This window comes from Podarcis pityusensis, assembly GCF_964106645.2.
Source record: "Podarcis pityusensis genome assembly, chromosome: 8".
Classification (NCBI taxonomy): domain Eukaryota; kingdom Metazoa; phylum Chordata; class Lepidosauria; order Squamata; family Lacertidae; genus Podarcis; species Podarcis pityusensis.
This window is the reverse complement of record NC_138033.1, coordinates 21,553,825-21,575,552: the sequence shown is the minus strand read 5'-3', so window position 1 is coordinate 21,575,552 and position 21,728 is coordinate 21,553,825. Positions and strand designations below refer to the sequence as shown.

Here is a 21,728-nt window from a genome sequence, read left to right as displayed (position 1 = left end):
GCCTTGGCATTACTAGTTACATCTAGGTCAATGGAGTCAAAGGACTTTTACCGGGAGCAACAGAAACCCTGGAGTGGGGTCATATTGGCCTTTGGTTTTGTATCACCTTCATCAGAGGCAGCACTCATAGCAAGCTGCCTTATACCGAGTCAGAACATTGAACTGTCTTGCTCAGCATTATCTACACTGATTGGCAGCAGTTCTCCAAGGATTCGGACAGGGAACATTCCTAGCCCTACCTGAAGATGCTGGGGACTGAACCTGGGACCTTCTGAACATGAATCAGATGCTCTGCCACGGAGCCACAGCCCTATGCCATAGAGGAAAGCTGATTGGTTAACCTATGTTGGAAATTTCATGGCCAGGGTTTCCTCCAGTTGCAGTGTCCTGCACTGTTTGCTTATAATGATTATGAAGCTATTGGTTGCTTGAGGTGTGGCCGCCAATAATATTAGAGAGGGTTGCGTAGGTAAGGAGTTGGCAAGCTGCAATATCCCATTGTGCTAGCTAAGCTGTCCTGTGCAACTGTGAACAAGTCCATGGATTTAGCCCTTCATACCAAACCAGACTTGACTTTGAAAAACCTTGTGATTCCTGTATTGTAGGGGATTGGACTAGAGGACCTTGGGCTCCCTTCCAGCTCTATAATTTTGTGATTCTCTGAAGCTAGGGAGAGGCTATTGTTGATGAGCAGAAACGTTGGCCATAGTTTTCCAGGCGATCCAACCAAGCTTGCTTTTTCTTCTCATTCCAGGAGTAGGAGTTTGCAGCAGGAGCATCTTACCTTGCGTGCTGTGCTTAATATTCTTTAATTGTTTCATCTACTTCTAGATATATGTTTTATGCATAAATTATACATTTGCCATAATAAAAAAAAACATTCAGAGTCACATGAGTCAAATTCAGTTCTTAAAGAAAATGAGAGCAAACACAGCAATCAAAACAGAACCCACCAAGCATTCACAGAACTCATAGAAAAGAACATATTAAAACAATATAGATGTATATATTAAGCTTTCGATTAAAACAAATTCTCCGGGTATTTGATATATGCATATTCTATGGTGCGAGGAAAGTTTAATGGTGTTTGGTAACACATGGGCTTCTAGTGCATTACCATGACCTGTATACCATCACAAATTTTCCTCCTTCTCAAAAAGAAGTATAGTCAGCACTGGAGAAGACCTGCCCATCCACATCTGTCAGAGTCTTCTGGTGTGTTTATTTTGAGTTGGGAAGGAGATGAAATGATTCCGCTTTTTAAACGGTGATCCTGTTTTCTAAGGCAGCAAGCTTCTTCGACACGGCTTCCAGTGAGCAAGAATTAAGGAACAGTCCTGGGTTATTTCAGAGAAGTGTGGAGATGAAAAGCCTCTGAAAGGGGTTAGGCTGATTTAGATCAGTTGGATTTTTAAAAAAATCCCCCCAAATAGTTCTGGCTCAGACTAGTTGGACACAATGCAAGAAGCTGCATTAGACCCAGTGGTCCATCTAACACAGTACTCCTGAGCTCAGTACTGCTGAGTACTGCTGCATGTTCTGACTCTTATGGGAAATGGGGATTTTAGCAAGAGCCACTTGTTATGCAGAATTGAGAAAGTTGGAAATGCTCAACTTTCCTCTTCTACATCAGTACTGAAGATAGAAAAGCCCATCCTCCTTTGCAACTAGGGATGTAAGAAGACATAGTTTCCCGTTCCACCCTTCAATGCATGCGGCAACGTTTCCCTTCCACTGCAGTTCATCTTCCACCAAAAGCTATGTTATTGTCTGCAATGGCAAATTTACATCTATACCGCTGTCATTAGGATATTCCACCCCATTCATTTCAATGCAAAGGAAACAAAATGGAAATGGAGAAAGCTAATATAATCTGTTATGTATCACTTCTGGGTGAAATAAACAACAACAAATACTGGCCATATTCACTGGGTTGATTTCTGTTCTGGATATGCAACAAATAAATATCAGCATTTTCTGTTTGTTTCCCTTTTTGTAGGAATTCTCCACCATCCCTATCAACTGATGAACCTACCCGGAAAAACAAGCGTTACCATCCGGCCACCTAGTTGATTTCGCAGAGAGTTAGCTCACCCAGTAACCTAAAGTTTATTCCTTCCACAAACACCTCAGCACACACCCAAAATACACTCTTTTCCAAATAGCTCTCAAAGGATATGTTTCCGTGTCAGTGCCTTTATGAGGTTGTCTACCTTTGTCTGGAACTTCACAATGGCTTCACATTCACATGGATCTTCTTCTGAGGAAGAGAAAACAAAGCCATTCAATGAATCATACACTAGCTGGACATCAGTGGAAGCACTTAGAATCATAGAATTGGAAGGGAACCCAATGCAGGAATCTCAACTAAAGCATCCAAGACAGTTGGCCATCTAACCTGTGCTAAAAACCTCCAAGGAAGAAGAGTCCACCACCTTCTGAGGGAGTCCGTTCCACTATCAAACAGCTCTATCACCAGAAAGCTCACAGAGGTTTTGGGATAATGGTTAAAGACACATGTACTGCCCTGAATTTCTTGCCAGTAAAGCAGTATATATCCAAGGGGTGTGTGTGTGTGTGTGTGTGTGTGTGTGTGTGTGTGTTGACTCTGTTCCTCCATCATTTTTTCTTGGACAAAGGGGTTGTGTTAGATCAGTCTTCTCCAACCTGCTGCTGCCCCCCCAGATGGTTTGGACTACAACTCCCATCACCCTCAGCCAACGTGAGCAATGCTCAGGGATTATAGGAGTTGTAGTCCAAAGCATTTGGAGGGCAGCATAAAGGGGAAGGCTGAGTCAGAGGAACCTCCCTTGCTGCTCATACTGCCCCCTGCCAATGGACTGTATGGGTTTGTGGTGTCGCTAGGCTGTACTGCCATAGTAGTCATTGTGCCTCGTGTTGCACATTTATTTGCCAGGGTAGCCAGGGTTAGAGGATTGTGCTGTAAACATACCAGGCATGACCTTCCTTACCAACACAGATTTTACTTTGTAGTTTCTTTCCAATTTGATTGATGGTTCTGAAATCGGCAGTGTAGAAGTAATGCTCTCCCACCGGATCTGAGGCAATTTCTTTAAGTTCGTCTTCAACAGCATTGCCTACTCCAACAGCGAACATCTTGTAACCTGAAACAAGCAAGAATTGCTAAACTGCTGATCTGCTTTGTGAAAAAACAACCAAGACTTTTATGCCAGGCTGAGGAACACAACAGTAAACTATGGTTTAGTGCTATGTGAATGAGCAAACATGAGCTGTGGACTCAGATGCTGTGCTCTCCTCCTCTGACACAAAGAAGGGATCAGAAATATCTGTGTCCTGGTTTAAACTAAGCAGAGTTTCTAGTTATGTGTGAACTAGAGGCAGGTTTTTATCCTGCCTTGTTAACAAACCACAGCTTGAACTAACCAGTTTCCCCAGTTCAAATCTAACCAAAAGACCTTCCTGGATACTTTAAGCCAGGAAACACACACACTTCTATTCTCCTCAAAGCAAAGTGGGGAGAGGAGGTCAGAATGTATGACCCTGACTCTTAATTTGTTTCCTTCATGTAGCCTTAAACTATGGTTTAGCATTCAGTCTTTAATGCACCACACTGTGGTTTAATCTTTGTTTATAAATATAAACAAAGAATATAACCCTGGTTGCATTTCCTAGTTAGGAAACTACAGTTTTCTGATTTGGATACAGTGGGAAACTCTGATTTAATAAACTTGAAAGTCTTGCAAACTGGTACATAAGAGATACGGGAGGGAAGGGGAAAGTGAGCACACATGTATAACACTCATTCTTGGTCTACGAAACCATGGTTTATGAGGCTGAGATCATTGGGTTGTATCCAACATTAGACATATTCAGAGGAGACTCATTGAAATGAATGGACCTAGGTTAGTCATGTCCTTTCATTTCAGTGTGTCTGCTCCAAGTATGACTAATGTTGGATACAGGCAATTATATCTTAATCAGGCCATTGCAAAACAGTGGTACTAAATTATGAAAACCTACCTAGTTCTTTGGCTTTCTTGGCAGCATCATTGATGTAATCTTGTGACCGGCCATCAGTGAAGACAATTGCTACCTTGGGGACTCCAGGCCTTGCACCACTGGAGATAGCAAAGGAACTGTCCACTAGGAATTTCAAAGCTTGGCCAGTCATCGTGCCTTTCTCCATGTAAGACATCCTTCTCACTGCTGCTTTGATGTCCTTCTTGTTCTTGTATTGCCCCAGTGGAAATTCCTGCCTTACTGAACTAGAATACTGGACCAGGCCCACATGTGCATTCCTGTCCGACACATCTAGGGAATCCACTATCTGGTTGATGAACCTCTTCACCAGCTCAAAGTTCTCTGGCCTCACACTCTTTGACCCATCAATCAGGAAGACGAGGTCCGTGGCGCCTCCTCCACTGCAGGCTGGGGAGAAGAGAAGTTGGGGGGGGGGCCAGAAAGCTGGAGCTAGTCATCTTTTTCATTTAAAGAAACACACTCTTTAAAATGGGGGGGGGGGACCCTTTTCAGTCATGAAGGCCACATTCCTTTCTTGCTCTGGGTTCATTCCAGCTGAACCTCAGGTCAACTCAGATTGGCCCAAATCAGTTCAGGATCCAGGATTCAGCTAGACCAGTTTCACAGCCTTAGTTTCTACAGGAGCTCACACAGCCATCTGTATACTCCATCCATGTAAGCAAGAAGTGTTCCCAGAGTTCCAGAATGCATTCGCAACCAGGCAAAAACACTCAAGGTAGTTGCATGGTGGGGTTGGTGAGGGACTGTGTCTCTGAAGGGTATGTGGCCTGGGGAGAGTCTCAAGGGCCAGATACGGGGGGGGCTGAATATAACCCTGAGGCCTGATGTTCCCCATCCCTGTTTTAAAGGCTGAATTTAGCAAACATACATGGCTGGTTAAGTCAACATTCTTCATTCCAGATATAAGGAAACAGTTGTCCTCCAGATGTAACATGGTCAGAGATGATGGGATCTGGAATCCATCAACATCTGAAGGGCCACAGGTTCCCGGTCCCATATAGTTCCATCAAGCTCAGTGGGTTAAGTTCCTACCCTTCAGCATTTCTCCAATGAGAGTAGGGAAATCCTATTCCATCCCCTCCAACATTTCTCCAATGAAAATAGGGACGTCCTAAGGAAAAGTGGGACATTCTGGGATCAAATCAGAAACTGGGACAGCTTCTGTTAATCTGGGACTGTCCCTGGAAAACAGGGACATTAGGAGAGTCTGTAACTTAGGCCAGTATGATCGATTTCCATGGTAAACAGCAAGCAAGCAGGTCCTAATCCATACGGGTTGCAGTGAGGCTTTAACCCTTTGCCCTCTGTTGCAATCCCAAGCTAGATGGGGGGGCAGGGCCCTTGTTTGTACTAGACCAAACCTTCCATTGGGGCAAATGGGAGCTTACATTCTAATGCAAACAGCAGGCACAGAGATAAAGTGTGATTCAGACAGGACCTTGGGCCAGGTGCAGTGTTAAAGCCATCCGTATAATACAACGCTATGTCAGAGCTCCAATCTGGATCAGGGAGAAGCTGTGTCCATAATTTACATCTCACCTTGTTTGACCCTCTCCGGTCTCTTGAAAATGAGATACAAAGCACAAGAGAGACTCAAAGGCTATGTAAGCATCAGCTCTTGAAAGTACTAATTCTCAGAAAGGAAATGAGGGAAAGTCATTTCGACTGGCATGCGTTCGAAATGTTAGATATTGATCCAGTCTACTTCTCTCTCTTTTGTGTTATGGAACCTTCCCAAATCCCAGCTTCCCAAAACTGAGTTGGTTGTGTTTCAGCTATTGGATACTATTCCTAGTTCAGCCACTGGCTAGGTTTTTCTAAAGTTTACTCAAGGAGTTATACATTTCAGTGGTCACCTTGTTCTGCCAGGGGAAGTTGGTGCAAAGTTTTAAACTGGGCGATCTATACTCCTTGTTGCTTTTACAGCTCTTTGGAGGCCATTGGAGAAGGTTACTTAAGGATTCCAGAAGTGACGCAAGCAATGTAGTTATGCTTGTGGAGGGGGAAAGGAGGTGTTGCAGGGAGTGCCCTGGACAAAGTATTCATGCAGCAGCAGGCCCATGGCCCTGTGAAAATGAGCTGCTTGTATCACCTCATTGCAAATATGGCCCCTAATCCACCCCACTTATGACTCTCCTGGCACATGGAAGTCCAAGGAAATGGTGGTTTAAGAGACACAGAAACAATGTAAGTCATCTAAACTAGAGGAAAGGACCTGGTTCTTGGACAAGTGTCACAATGTGCTCATGGAGGGAGAATATTGCAAGAATATGCAGCTCATGAGTCTTTAGTGCAGAGGCAGCACATGTAGTGCTCTCCAGACTCTCTGAGACTACAACTCCCATCATGTCTAATCTTGGCCATGCAGGCTGGGACTGATGGGAGTTGGAGTCCAAAATATCTGGACTACCTCTAAGGTTCACTAAGTGCATCTTTCCCCCCTGCAAGATTGTGTTCCCAGCACTTTTCCCTGATACAATGCACTTTTTATACATTGGTGAATTGTAGCGCAACTTTTGGATAAGTGTAAATTTCAAAGTGTGAGTTAATTAGTCTCTCACGAAAATGCAAACAAAATTTAATTTCTCCCTCATTTTTAACTTAAGCCTATTAGATCTAGTTGTTCCCTTGTGGTCTGCAGAGAGCAAATCTTTGCCTTCTTCTATGCAAAAACTCTTTAGGTATTAGAAGAGTACTATCAGGTTCCCCTGTGGCCTTCTCTTCTCCAGCCTAAAACTACCCAATTCTTTCAACCTTTCCTCATATGACTTGTTTTCCATATTCCTGACCATCTTCATTGCCCTCCTCTGAACTCATTCTCATTTGTCCTCAGTAAAGATGGAGCATTTGTGGCTCTTCAGATTTTGTTAGACTACAACTTCCATCATTCCTAGAGAGTGGCCATGCTTGTTTGGGAAGATGGGAGATGGGAGTCCAACAACATCTGGAGGACCACAGGTGCCCCATCCCTGCTCTGCAACACCCTTCTTAAAGCACGTCATCTACAACCGCTGGTGACCAAAACCACGGTTCTAGATGAACCCCTCAAGCAGTGGCGAGGAGGGATATGAAGAGCAATTAAACAGCCTGCATATTTCGTGTCATGTGTATGCTTGCAAACTTGAGATTAAGATCAGGAAGATGGCATGCTTCCTGAATGTTGAAATTTGCATGCATTCAAAACATTGGCCCATTCTACCAAGCTGAAAACAACATTATTTACCACTGCAGGTTTTTCCATCAGTGTTAAGCGTGAACCCCTCTTTACATGCACAGGTATAAGAAGCCCCTGTACTGACACAGATCTGCTGGCAATCGTGGTCTCCAGTGGCACACAGGTCTGACACAGCTGCAAAGTAATAACATGCAATGTTAAAACATATATTTATACTGGCGGAAAGTACTCGATGTAGCTCAGGAATTCTAAGAAACCAAAGGCGTTGGAACACTTACATCCACTATTTTGATTGCACGGACACAGGTGGCCCTGAGGGTACAGTTGTGCTGATGGGGCTGGCAGCAGCATGAGTGCGAGAAAGGGGTCAGAGAGGAGGTGGGAGGATCTGGATCTGAAGTGGGATGGCATCATTGTTGGGGTGGTGTCGAGGCATTTTGCCTACAATGGAAAAATGACTTGTGCTGCTGCACCCTCCAGATGTTTTGGACCACAACTCCCATCACCCATGACTATTGGCCATGCTGGTGAAGACTGATGGGAGTTGTGGTCCAAAATACATGCTTTGTGAAGCCTTGTGCCAAAAGTGGATTACATGAGTTTCTTTTGCTTGGTAATTTCCAATATACAATTTTGCTTCTTGCGCTGAGGGTAAGAACAGCCTCTGGCCCTTGGGTTGTATCCAACCAAGTTCTAATTAGAGTAGACCCATGGAAATTAATTTTCCTAAGTTAGTTGTGCCCTTTAATTTCATATACATATATATATAATTTTTTTTAAATTTTCTGTTTTACAGTTTAAAAATATTTAACAACCTTAAAATATCAATGACTTCCCTTCTTCTCTTTCCATGGTATATTTTGCATAACATAAATCCCTGCATGTTTTACATAAACTAAAGCATTCAATATTCCATTATTGCATCCATCAAAACTTATTTACACTGTTGAATTTATCTTAATGCTGCCAACGTTTTCAAGTGTGCACAATTTTCTCACATATATTCAATAAACATTTTCCAATCTTCTTTAAACATATGTTCTTCTTGTTCTCTTATTCTATATGTTAGGTCTGCAAGTTGAACATATTCCATCAGTTCAAGTTGCCATTCTTCTTTAGTTGGGATCTAGCTCATTTTCCATTTTGGGGCTAATAAAACATGGGCTGCAGTAGTAGCATACATAAATAACATTTTCTGACACCCGGGAATTTCCGTCTGATTTATCCCCAACAAAAATGAATCTGGTTTTTTGTTTTTTAAAAAACATTTTTTTCAATTCATTATGAATTATTTCCCAATACTCTTTTACCCTTTTACAGGTCCACCACATGTAAGTTCCATAAGTTGTGCCCTTTAATTTAATGGGTCTGCTCTGACTAATGTTGGATGCAACCTCTTATTTCGCATCACAAGACTTCCTTAACAACTTACCGCAGAATGCCTCCTGAAACTTCTTGGTCAGCTTCTCAATGACACTGTAGCTCTCCACATAATCCACATGTTCATCCAGAGGTGGGCTGGCCATCTGCCGCAAAGTGTGCATGTCCACACGGCCCACGCCAATGGCAAAAATTTCAATCCCAAGAGCTCGGGCCCTCGCTGACACATCCTTCACCCCATCCTGGGGGCGCCCATCTGTCACTACAATGGCTACCTGTGGGTAAGAGAGTGGCAAAGGACTCTCCAGCTACACACAGTACTGCTTATTCATTCATTTATTTTATATTATTACTATATTTATATCCTGGGGTTCAGGGAGGCTTGCAACAGTTCAAAACATCAATTACAAAATTCAGAGGAATAAAGCGAACTAGTGAAAATAATAATCAAAATGCATCACCACACATTTTAAATCAGCAGTTAAAGTGCAATTTGCCCTGACAGCAGCCCAGTGGTCAGTATTGTTTGCTCCTTGGTTTCTAAAGGCCTATCTAAAATAGGAAGGTCTGAGCCTTTTGGTGGAAAGAGAGCGAGGAGGAAGACAATCTCACCCCCCTTGGGACGGAATTTCACAGTATGGGAGCAGCTACAAAAAAGGCTCGCTCTTGTGTCACCACCAACCAGGCTTCTGATGTTGATGGGACCAAGAGATAGTGCTCACTTGAGCATTTTAGCACCTAGGCAGGTTCCTATAGGGAGATATATTTCAGGCAGCCAGGTCACAACTTTCCTAATTCTGCCTTCACTTGGATGGCATCTATCCTGAAGCACATGGGTCAGCAAACTAAGGCCCGCGGGCTGGATTAGGCCCAACTGCCTTCTGGATCCAGCCCACGGACACTCTGGGAATCGCCAGAGCACATGCTCTTTCCCTCTCCCTCCCTCTCCCTCCCTCTCCCTCCCTCTCCCTCACACAGCGGCGGCAGCGCCTCCTCCCTCCCTCCCTCCACCTGGCTTCTCCCTGCCCTGCCTAGAGGAGGAAGGGGGCTGGGCTTTGTTGGCACCAGCAGCAGCAGCACTTGAGCGACCGCCATTTTAAGCAGCCCCTCTCCTGAGCCCTTTCGTGCGCCGCTCATCATCCCACTGCTCCCGCTGCCAATCCCTGCCTCTCGCAAGACACAGGTAAGCAGCCACCAGGGCTCGTGGTGCGCTTGCAGCATTTATTTATTTTTTCAAAATATAGTCCATCCCCCCACAAGGTCTGAGGGACAGTGGACTGCCTTCCTGCTGAAAAAGTTTGCTGACCCCTGCTGAAGCACATCATGCTATCAGAGTCAGTTCTTCTACTCAGCCTGCTCAACCTTTAATTGGAACCAATAATAATCCTATTTCCTATAAACAATCAATCACAGAAGTTATTGAGTCTACACCACCAGGAACACACACCATTGCATATATTATGAAAGAGCTATATTTAGTTTTTACAGCAGAATATTTTACAAATCCAACTGTGCATGTGAGGGAGTGCAGGATTCAGCCTTAGTAACCTTTGGAGACAAGAGAAATAGTCATATGTTGGAATTTTATGTTATAAGAATTAGAAATGAGAGCAGCCACATGCTTTAAGGATGCCAATGGTTCACCAGATAGAAATGCAAACACGAGTTAAACCTGCTTAAACCAAAGACCCCACGTTGCTCAGTCACTTTGCTTGTTTAGTCTTCGGTCATGTGGTTTTTGGTTTCTTGGAAAGTGTGTTTATAAGCCTTCTAAGTCCTCCAGACAATATTTACCTTCCATATGTGTATATATATATATATATATATATATATGCACTCAGACACACAGCTTTAAAGCATGGACCTGTGCCTACACAGCATGGGACAAAAGCTAAGTGTGAATCAGTTTTGTGCAGTCAGTGGACTAGGGGTCTAGGCTAGTCCCCTAAAGTATTAAAGCCTAGCACCTTCTTCCGAAAGCCCCGGGAAGCTTCTGCCCAGCTTAGGGAGGGAGGTGCAATGCTCATGTGTGTGATGTCAGGACATCACACGCATGATGCCGGGGAGCCCCTAATCATCCTCACAAGCTGGAGCCTCTGGCTCTAACTGTTCCCCTCTGAAAAATTTCACTGCATGCCACTATTGTAGATGAACCCTTAGTTTCAAGTTGAAAGCAACTGGCAGGGGAAGGGTTATGCACTCTTTCCTGTCCTGTCCCTTCTTACATGCAAAACCACACTTCCCAAAGGCACTTTGCATTGTATTCAAGGCTTCATCGCATATGGCTACAATGTACCCTGTATTTTGCTCCTTAAAACTGAACAAGGATCATAGCACTCAGTGCAATGCCCCTTGTCTGCCAGAAGAGAGAGCCATTTATTTAACAAATTGGGTGGGGGAGACACGGAGTAGAGGGGCTTCCCTTGCACACAGAATGTGTGTGAGAGAGAGGTGGGGGTGGTTTTCAACTTGTCTATTAAAGCAAATCAAAATCAGCCTTCCACAATATGACAGAGACTTTTACACAGCAGTTTCAACCCGACCTCCAAAAATATTGCAATTTATTTACTATTTATTTAGAGCATGTGCCATTAAGCTTTCCAGAGTGGCTTACAGAGTTAAAATGAGACTGCCCCCTGCTTGCTGGCTTACGTGATTAAAAAAAAACACAACACGTAAAGGAAAAGGGGGGTGGAGGGAAGGGAATCAAACTCTTGGCAGGTCAGGTAAATCTGGGTCTTGTCACTTTTTCCAGTTCATTTTGGCACAGGTCTGAAAACAGACCAATTTTTTAAAGAAAGATTTCTTCTGGGTGTTGAAATCTCATGCAGCTAAGGAAAAAGCCAACTTCCTTCACATCCTACAACACAGGAAAAAGCAGTTTACTAATAGTATATCCACATTCATCATAAGGACTGTAGCCTTCTAAGGAGCTGCCTTCCCCCTGGATCTTTCCAGGATATTCCTTCCGTAAATTTCCATCTATCTCTTTATAGCCTTTAGGTAAAGGAGCCACAAAGTTCAAAGAGCCTGTTCAATTTCTTATGTAAGCCTATGTTTGCTATGGGCGTAGGTCACATCCATGCCATACTTTTAAAGCCCTCTTATACCACTGTAAGGGACGCAGGTGGCACTGTGGGTTAAACCACAGATCCTAGGACTTGCCAATCAGAAGGTCAGCAGTTTGAATCCCGGTGAGGGCGTGAGCTCCCGTTGCTTGATCCCTGCTCCTGCCAACCTAGCAGTTTGAAAGCACGCCAAAGTGCAAGTAGATAAATAGGAACCGCTCTGGCAGGAAGGTAAACGGCATTTCCGTGCACTGCCCTGGTTCGCCAGAAGCGGCTTAGTCATGCTGGCCACATGACCCGGAAGCTGTATGCCGGCTCCCTTGGCCAATAAAGTGAGATAAGCACCGCAACCCCAGAGTCGGTCACAACTGGACCTAATGATCAGGGGTCCCTTTACCTTTTATACCACTGCAACAGTCATGGATTCCCCCAAAGAAACCTGAGAGCTATAGTTTCTTAAGGGTACTGACTTTACAGACCTACAATTCCCAGAAAGCCCAGCAACCTACAGTTCCCAGTATTCTCTATTACTGTTAAAGTGGTATAAGTGTATTTTAAATGTATGGTGCAGCTGTGAGCATAGAAACCATGCCAGAAAATGGGGCCAGGGGAGAGACAGAGAGAGAGAGTTGGCAACAGCAACTTGCCACAGTGGCTTTGTTCTACTTCCACTGTTGGAGGAAAACAGCAAAGTCAAATGCAATACTCTCTGAGCTAGCCAGAATTCCACAGTCCCATTTGCCCTCACTGCTGTATGACTCTGCAAAGCCCCCCAAATTGATTTGGGGCCCGGATCTGTATTGGTTCATCCCTGGATTGTCCCAGGTCATGTTGGGGCTACTGCAAAACAGTAGACTGAACCCTGAACCAGATTGCGGGGGTGGAGGGGAGAGCTGTGCATAATCCTGCTCTTTAAGTTTAAGGTGGACTTGAAATGAGCAGCCTTTCAAATAGAGGATGCCTCTGAACAGAGGGCTGTCCTCTCTAAAGTAGAACACATGGCCAACCTGGCAGACACAGTTCTGTATATTGTCTTTTCATAAAACGATATTATGCTAAACCTAATGGCTTGGAATACACTTAATCCATATCACCGTGAAATTTAAACTCGAGGGGTTTAAAGGCAAGGGGTTGTCAGCCGAGATGGGGCTCTTTTGCTCTCCTAAAGGACAAAGACCTCCACAGTCCACAGAGTTTCTTTCAGCAAGCTAAAAGGCCCCTTCAACTGTATGTAACAATATCTTTATTTCGGCACCTTTTCTATCCCTGTAAAAAGGGGAAATAATACAGTCTGGGAATGTTTCGCCCTGCAGGTTATGAAAACCTGAAAACAGAGACTGGAAGCTGCTTTCCACGTTTCAAAAATAATCCACCTAAGAATCTGCTCTTGGGTTTCACCAAAATGCAGACAACACATCACTCTTGTTTAGGTTCAAGTATTAAGGTTTTATGGAGCAGGGATGGCACAGGAAGAATCTGGCATCACCAAAATGGACATAGAAGGCAATGAGCTGGATGCAGATTGAGCTGAACTTTGTTCTTATTAAAATCAACATGACTGAAGTTTAACTCAGCTAACTTGGAGCTGCGTCTAGTGTTAGCCATATGCTCAGAGTGAGCTCACTGAAATTAATGGACGTGGAAAACTTAGGTCCATTAATTTCAGCAGGTCTACTCCATGCAAAGCTTAGTCTCATAGAGAATCACAGAATCATAAAACTGCAGAGTTGGAAAGGACCCCAACGGTACTTTGTCCAACACCCTGCAATGCAGGAACTACAGCTAAGGAATCCGTAACAGGTGATCTTCCAACCTCTTCTTAAAAAAACCCAGTGAAGGAGAATCACCACTTCTGCTTCATTGAAGGTTGAATGGCCATCCAGAGAAGGGCTTTGCATGCCGAATGCCCCAGGTTCAATAAGCCGCATCTCCAAGGCAGTACTTCCAAGAGATACTCCTCTCTTAAATCCTGGAGAGCCACTACCAGGAAGTACAGACAACATTAGCCTAGATCAGGGATCAGCAGACTTTTTCAGCAGGGGGCCTGTCCACTGTCCCTCAGACCTTGTGGGGGACCGGACTATATTTTGGGAAAAGAAAAAGAAAAAGTACGAATTCCTATGCCCCACAAATAACCTAGAGATGCATTTTTTTAAAAAGGACACATTCTATTCATGTAGAAACACGCTGATTCACAGACCATCCGCGGGCCGGATTTAGAAGGCGATTGGGCCAGATCCAGCCCCCGGGCTCTAATTTGCCTACCCATGGCCTAGATGGATTGATAGTCTGATTCAGTCTAAGTCAGCCTCCTGTGAGACATAATTGAAGAGTTGTATCCCATCTCTTTTCTTCCAGAATAAAATGTGTCAATACTCACTGTGAAGTTGTTAGAGTAACTGCCACACTTTTAACCAGTGCTTTTCTTCTAGGGGGAAAAAAGATGCTGTGTACCCTTGAGTACCCCCAGAAAGAAAGAAAAAGCACTGGTTGTATCTATAACTCAGCTATAAAAAAAGCCACTTACACTACATTAACTTCACAATGCAAGACCCTTGCTACATTAAATGAAAAGCGAGCCAGGAGCGATGGCATTATGGCAGCAGCATTACTTCTGAAATGACAGTTTTGCTTAAGAAGTGACTTGAGTTTGTACTCAGTGGAAGTAAAAATAAATAAATAAATAAAAGCATTTCTGGGCAACCACATGTTATTCCTTCTATCAAGTTCCCTTTCCTCTCATAACCAAAGCTGACTCTTCTCCAGCCAAGGAAGCACAGAGCCAGCTGCAAAGTTGTTCTCCTACTCCCCAAGTGAATTAAAGACGGCAATTAAAGAAGGCAACGATCGTATGAGTGATGGCAACTGGTGCAATTCCCATCTCATCCAAAGGATAATAATAATAATAATAATAATAATAATAATAATAATTTATTTTTACCCCGCCCATCTGCTGGGCCTCCCCAGCCACTCTGGGCGGCTTCCAACAAAGATTAAAAATACATTTAAATGTCACACATTAAAAACTTTCCTAAACAGGGCTGCCTTCAGATGTCTTCTAAAAGTCAGATAGTTGTTTATTTCCTTGACATCTGATGGGAGGGTGTTCCACAGGGCAGGCACCACTACCGACAGGGCCCTCTGCATGGTTCCCTGTAGTTTTGCTTCTCGCAGTGAGGGAACTGCCAGAAGGCCCTCGGAGCTGTACTTCAGTGTCTGGGCAGAACAATGGGGATGGAGACGCTCCTTCAGGTATACTGGGTCAAGGCCGTTTAGGGCTTTAAAGGTCAGCACCAACACTATGAATTGTGCTTGGAAATGTACTGAGAGCCAATGTAGGTCTTTCAGGACCAGTGTTTTATGGTCTCAGCAGCTGCTCCCAGTCACCAGTCTAGCTGCTGCATTCTGGATTAGTTGTAGTTTCCAGGTCACCTTCAAAGGTAGCTCCATGTAGAGCGCGTTGCAGTAGTCCAAGTGGGAGATAACTAGAGCATGCACCACTCTGGTGAGACAGTTTGCAGGCAGGTAGGGTATTTCTCAGCCTGCGTACTAGATGGAGCTGGTAGACACAGAATTGCCTCCATGGACAGCTGTGAGTCCAAAATGACTCCCAGGCTTTCGCACCTGGTCCTTCAGGGACACAGCTACCCCATTCAGGACCAGGGAGTCCTCCACACCCACCCGCCCCTGTCCCCCAAGAACAGTACTTCTGTCTTGTCAGGATTCAACCTCAATCCATTAGCTGCCATCCATCCTCCAACCGCCTCCAGGAGGTCTCGTTTCTAGCCAAGTTGTCCACTGCTACCTCTGCTCCACACTTTAATTTTAAAAATGGCAATGGTGGCAGCAGCTTCTCCCTATCCACTCAAATGCACACTGGTTAAATGGTCAGGAGCATCCCAAAGATTTCAGGACTCAAAACTGAGATCTAGGGGTGACCCCTCAATGATGTCACTTTTTACTATCTAAATTCTGCACAACTAACATTTGTGGCATCCTTTTCTTATGCTAGAGGTGGTAGACAAATAATATTGGGGGAAGAAAGGGAAATAATGAATGAATGAATGAATGAATGAACGAACGAACAAACGAATGGCAAATAGGCATCTCTTGTAAGCCAAATACATATTTGTATATACAACACCTTCTGGACAAAAATCAACCTAAACATTTCAGGATCAAGGAGGTGGGGAAATAGAATCAGAATGGTACAGCAGATCTCACTGGGGCAGAGTTTTTATATCATATTCAAGAGAGCAACTTGATGCCAATCTGTGTAAAGGATATCTTGGCTGCCTGTTTCCAAATCATGGGGTTGTTCTTCTGCTCCTGTCTTGCAAAGCAAGAAGCTGGCAGGGGTGGGGGCTAATACCTGGAAGTCTCAAGGGGGGAGAATTCCTGCTGCGTTCATGTTCAGCTTTCGACCTTCCCATAGGCATATTTCCCCTCCCTGGGCACAGTGTTCCTGATTACAAGTCACTCTCTTCCGCAGCTGGAGAGCTGGAGGGCTTGTTTTGTGCATGTTTCGCATGCCAAAGGGTTCAATCCTTGGTGTCCCCAGCTAGGGTTGGGAATGTCTTCTGCCTTAAACCCTGGAAAGCTGCTACCAGTCAGTGTATGCAATGCTGAGTCAAAGTAGCTGATATAAAGTAGCTTTCTGTGCTCTTGTTTTTGGTAGCTCACCCTCACAGCACCAAAATAGCCTGACTTAGCCCTGTGTAAACAGCTACTGTTTCATCTTATCCCATTTCCTAGCTTATCACTTCCCCATTTTTTCTCACCTCCCTGTACTCGTATTAGGTTTTTCCATGATAACTTGTACATAACTACTTTTTAAAAAGAAGTCCAAATGCTAATTGGAAGACTGGACTTAAAAACAACCATTGTGCCCGGAAAATCATCTCTTTGAACTGCTCAGATGAGCTCATCAGGGGGGTCTTTTTTGGACAGATTCTGTGGATATCTGAATTTAATGACATTCCAGAGCTCCACTCAAATGTCTTTCCAGCTTTTTCAGAAAGCGAAACATGAAGCTGCCCCGTGCCGAGTTGAGCTGCTAGTCTACTCCAGTGATAGGGATAGGCTCTCAGATATTGTTGGACTCCAGTTCCCATCCGCCCCTGCCAACATGGCCAATGGTCAAGGATGAAGGAAGTTGGAGTTCAGTGACTTCTGAAGGGTCAAAGACTCCACACCCCTAATTCGCTCTATTGGCATGGAGATGAGGTGAAACGCTTGCCCAGCTCCTGCTACCTGTGTTTGAATGTGAAGCCTTCCTTCTGCACACAAAGCACATGTTCTACCGTTCAACAAAACTGGTATTCCATAGAAGGGTCACATTAAAAACCCAAGCAGAGCTGTGGCCTGACTTAGGCATACTTTTTACCTTGTTCTACATAAGGGCCATTCTGATAAGAAAAACCCAGGTTGCTTTTGGCAAGGGGAGTCTGCCTGGAGCTGAAATTAGGAAATAATTGGATAAGCAGAAAACAGAAGTGGTGTAGCGGGGGCCGTTGTGGGGACAAAAGTGTAAATTAAAATGACTGCAAACAGTCATTCAAGCATGAAATTATATCCCTCTCCCAGGAATTCCTGCTACAAAGAACAGGCAAACTGAAGTAAGCAGACACTAGGGGACAGGACGGGACAAAGGATTTCCCCTAATAGATTCTTTGTCCCCTGCTTTCCATAGCCAAAATTTGTTGGCCAAAATTTCTGCATATTTTGTTTTATTTTGTCAGCTGTCTCTCCAAGCTTATATTTTTCAAAAATGTACAGAAAGCAAAGTTCATCCTAGAAGTTGCTTGCTGCTTTCTTTATTTTTTCTTTTTCTACTTACTACTTCATTTTTTAAATTTATATACCACTTAAACCCACAATTTCAAAGCAGTGTAGAGTAGGGATACAGCCAGGAATGAGCAAATGTGTCAATTTCAGTTCCAGTTTTTCCTTTTCCCATTCTTAAGCTACATTCTCCACATTGCCACACCAGTATGTGATTCTTAAAAATAAAAAAGAAGTCCTCATGAAAAGTCATCAGGATTTTAGTGCTAATTCCTCCTAGTATACAGGTTTTTGCAAAGCAGTTTCCCCTAAAATAATGCATTTATCCCAGTGCAGGAATTATTATACACATTGCTTAAGTGGAGAACTTGATTGCAAAATTCAGAGAAGTCCAAATGTTGAAATATGGATGCGTTTTGGTTCCCATATTGTTTCAGAAACTGTGAATTAGCTAGGTTCACTTTTAAATCCAAACTGAATCAAATTTCTCCCCCAGCTCCAGATACAGCATAAAATCAGCCCCCTCCATATCTGCCTAGATAGCCTGCTTATTCCATTTGGCAGGAACTATTTATCCAAGCTTATATTTTTGCAAGAAAGGTTAGAAAGCAAACAGGAGGCACAAAGGTTCTTGCAAGTCCACACAGTTTCCATACCTTGTTAATCTCTGGAGATCTCACTCGGGCGCCTTCGACCTCACTGAATGCTCTGTTGATTGCAAACTGGATAGCCAGGCCTGTCATGGTCCCAGTGGAGAGTGGTTCGATCTTGCGAACAGCTTGCAGCAGGCTGGCCTTGGTACGGTGAGTCTTGAGGGACAATTCATTCTTGACTGCACTGGCGTAGTTGATGACGCCAACCCGTGTAGCATTTGGTCCCACATCAAGTGACTCAATGACCTTGGACAAGAAGACCTTGACTTGCTCAAATTCATTGGGGCGCACACTTCGGGAACTGTCAACGATGAAGAGCAGGTCTGTAGGTCTTGTCCTACATTGGACACCTGCGTGAAAAAATGAAGAGCCCTTTTCAGCCTTGAGAAAACTAAATTTGGAAGTGAGCTCCACTGAGCTCAGTAAGGTTGAATCTCAGGTATATAGATGGCACAGGATTGCAATCTTAGCATCCTCCTTATTTTAAAACCTTATTTCATTTTGCTACTGTTCTATCCAATAAATAAGTGAAATCAAGAGAACTGGAATAAATCTTTGCAATCTTTCAGACCATCATCTGAAAGGTGTACTAAAACCAAACACTTGGACATGCTTTGGGGGAATTTCTAGGGTTGTCTTTCTTGGTTGTAAGCATTGCCTATGTTCAGATGACATCATATGGTATCATCATGAAGGAGTGAGGAAGTGACCACCATACTTTACCATCCCTGTAACTAAGTTAGCTATGTCTGTCACCCATGACCACTACAGGTATCCATGTTCAGAGGAAGGATTCTTCATAGCAACCTGTGTCTGGGGAGAGGAGATTGCTATCAACTTAGTGCACTCCTGAGAAGCCAGAGACATCTGTCTGGCCCCTTCTGAAAGCAAAACTCCCTTACCTGATGCATGCAGATGATTTCCTACATTGGAAATGTTCTTATTGCTTTTTGATCACGAGACTAGTCCCCCAGAAAAGCTAAAATGTGATTAGAGGATACTTTGTGCTGATCATCTAGAGCGGAAGGGATGGGGAATTGGTGGTCTTCCAGATGCTGTTTGACCCCAACTCCCATCAGCCCTACCCATAGGCACCAACTCCTAGAGGTTGAAGCACTTTGGGCTCCCCAGTATTGATTGATTGATTGATTGATTGATTGATTGATTGATTGAGGGGGTTAGGCTGGCCATTGTTCAGAGGGCAGAGGAGGGTGAGCACAGAGATGGGCGTGGCGCAGCTTCAGTGACTCGTAGCTCCTCCTGCTGCTGTTGCCCTTGTGTGGCAGGGGAAGGGGGGGATGGGAGCCGCTGGCCACTGGGACTGTGGTGCTGCTGCGTTTGGCTCCACCCCCTGACTCCTCGCAACGTTGCACGCATGACTCATGTCAGGCCCCCACAATCTTACTTAAAAGTTGGCGCCTCTGGCCCTGCGCAGTACAGCCAATAGGGATGATGATAGGTATAGTTAAGCACTATCTGGAGAGCCAAAAATTCCACACTGGAAGCTGTTTTATACTGAGTCAGACCATTGATCCATCTAGCTCAGTATTGCCAGCACCAACTGGCAGCAGCTCTCCAGGATTTCAGACCAGAGTGTATCTTCATCCTACCTGGAAATGTTGGGGATCAAATTGAGGAACTTCTGCATGCAGATATTGGCATTTTCCTAGTAACAATATGCTAAGCACTGTGGAATGTCTCTGGGAAGCCCAAGAAACAGCAGGTCAGGAAGGCAATGGAATCACTGGTATTCAATGCAAAATTGACTCTGAGATAACAATTCCCTTTAGGTATCTCACCTGGGACGCGGGTGGCACTGTGGGTAAAACCTCAGTGCCTAGGACTTGCCGATCGTATGGTCGGCGGTTCGAATCCCTGCGGCGGGGTGAGCTCCCGTCGTTCGGTCCCAGCTCCTGCCCACCTAGCAGTTCGAAAGTACTCTTAAGTGCAAGTAGATAAATAGGTACCGCTTTATAGCGGGAAGGTAAACGGCGTTTCCGTGTGCTGCGCTGGTGCTGGCTCGCCAGCTGCAGCTTCGTCACGCTGGCCACGTGACCCGGAAGTGTCTCCGGACAGCGCTGGCCCCCGGCCTCTTAAGTGAGATGGGCGCACAACCCTAGAGTCGGACACGACTGGCCCGTACGGGCAGGGGTACCTTTACCTTTACCTTTATCTCGCCTGGTAGCCAGTTATGGACATAGCCTACACATGTCTATCTGCTGCATCCATGGTTTTCTGGATGAGACAACTAGCTGTAACAACTGTGTGAACGGAAATTCTTTTTCAAGGATGGTCATGCTCAAACTACTCACATTCCTGCTCTCAGATCCCTTGTTTGAACTGCTACTGTCATTCAAAGAATAGCCATAGGAAGATGCCTTATACTGAGCTCAACCATGGGTCCATATAGCACAGTATTGTCTACACTGACTGGCAGTGGCTCTGCAGGGTTTGTCTCCCAGCCCTACCTGGAGATGCTGGGGATTGGGTGTAGGACTGTCTGCATGTTCTGCCACTGAGCAAAGCTATTTCTTTTGCCCTCCTGAGCTAAGGAGAAAAAAAATGGCCAGGTGATTTGTTACATCCTACCATGGAGAAGATGGAGAAGATGTACTTGCTAGTAAGCCAGGTGTCCCCCATCTTATATTTGTGCATCTGGTACTTTCTGCCTAAGTGCAGAACCATACTCAGATGTCTTACTGAATCCCAAAAAAAAGCTTACTTCCAGGGAATGGGGATTAGGACTGCAACCTTAGCTGAATGACTCGTTTCTCAAAAGATGTTCTTCCCCACAGAAGCACCTGACTCACTCCAAACAAGAATGAAATCTCTTGTACTGGGATCTGAAACAGGCAAAGTCTGAGAACAAGACAGATGCTTGTGTGTACTAGGAAAATGAATACTGCTACTCTGTTAGATCTAGGTGTGTGTGCCTTCATCTCAGCTGCTAATTCCAAAATAAAGAAGCAAGCAGTAACAGAGAAGAGAGCCTTGCAAGTGTCCTTGCCCTAGGAGAATATCCACACTCTCAGCCAACCAACATGCATGCATTTTCTCACAATTCGCAAACCTTGCTATGCTTTAATTCCCTTCTCTGTTGCCCCAGCCTGCTGGCCCAGGTGGAATGGAAAGGACTGACAAGCTCATTTGCATCACTTACCTCTCAGCTGAGGAGGGACCCCATTAACTCCCTGCTCCTGAAAAAGCAGCAGCACAGAGATCAGGAAGCCGGGGAAAAATGCTGTCATGATGGCTGGACTGAAGGCAGAGAGTAGAGTGGCAGGCACCGGCTTTGGCCCTGAGGTATTAATGGGCCACTCCTCAGAAAGGCAGCAAGCCAACCTATAGCATGTGTGAATGATGGGGTGGAGGTGGGAGGGAGGAGATTGAATGGAAGTGTGGAAGGACAGATATTGACAAGGAAAAGTCCCTTGGCCCTTCCCATTGCCTGGACTTGCGACAACAGCCTCATTGCTTGACTAGGAAGTGGGAAGTAGTAAAAGCGACCAGAAAGGGACCTGGAATGCAGGGAATTTGAGACCTGAACAGTGAAGCCAGTCACATCCATCTGAAGGGAAAGGGCTTTAATCTGCCAATCACCAGCTTCAATCTAGCCTGGGGTCTGCCACAGTAAGTAAACTGTCT

At 44.7% G+C, this 21,728-nt stretch overlaps 1 protein-coding gene across 1 annotated transcript; it reads right to left on the bottom strand.

Moving 5' to 3' along the window:
• Window positions 1-2,168: 2,168 nt before the first annotated feature.
• MATN1 (matrilin 1) lies at window positions 2,169-21,476 on the bottom strand (the record flags this gene model as incomplete). Its single annotated transcript, XM_081015440.1, has 7 exons — window positions 21,244-21,476; window positions 18,087-18,433; window positions 8,631-8,853; window positions 7,247-7,372; window positions 4,003-4,410; window positions 2,973-3,125; window positions 2,169-2,260 (listed from the first exon to the last, which is right to left on the bottom strand). Exons 1-7 carry the CDS (start codon window positions 21,329-21,331, stop codon window positions 2,169-2,171), a joined length of 1,437 nt encoding a protein of 478 aa, XP_080871566.1. The 5' UTR covers window positions 21,332-21,476.
• Between the last annotated feature and the right edge of the window lie 252 nt (window positions 21,477-21,728).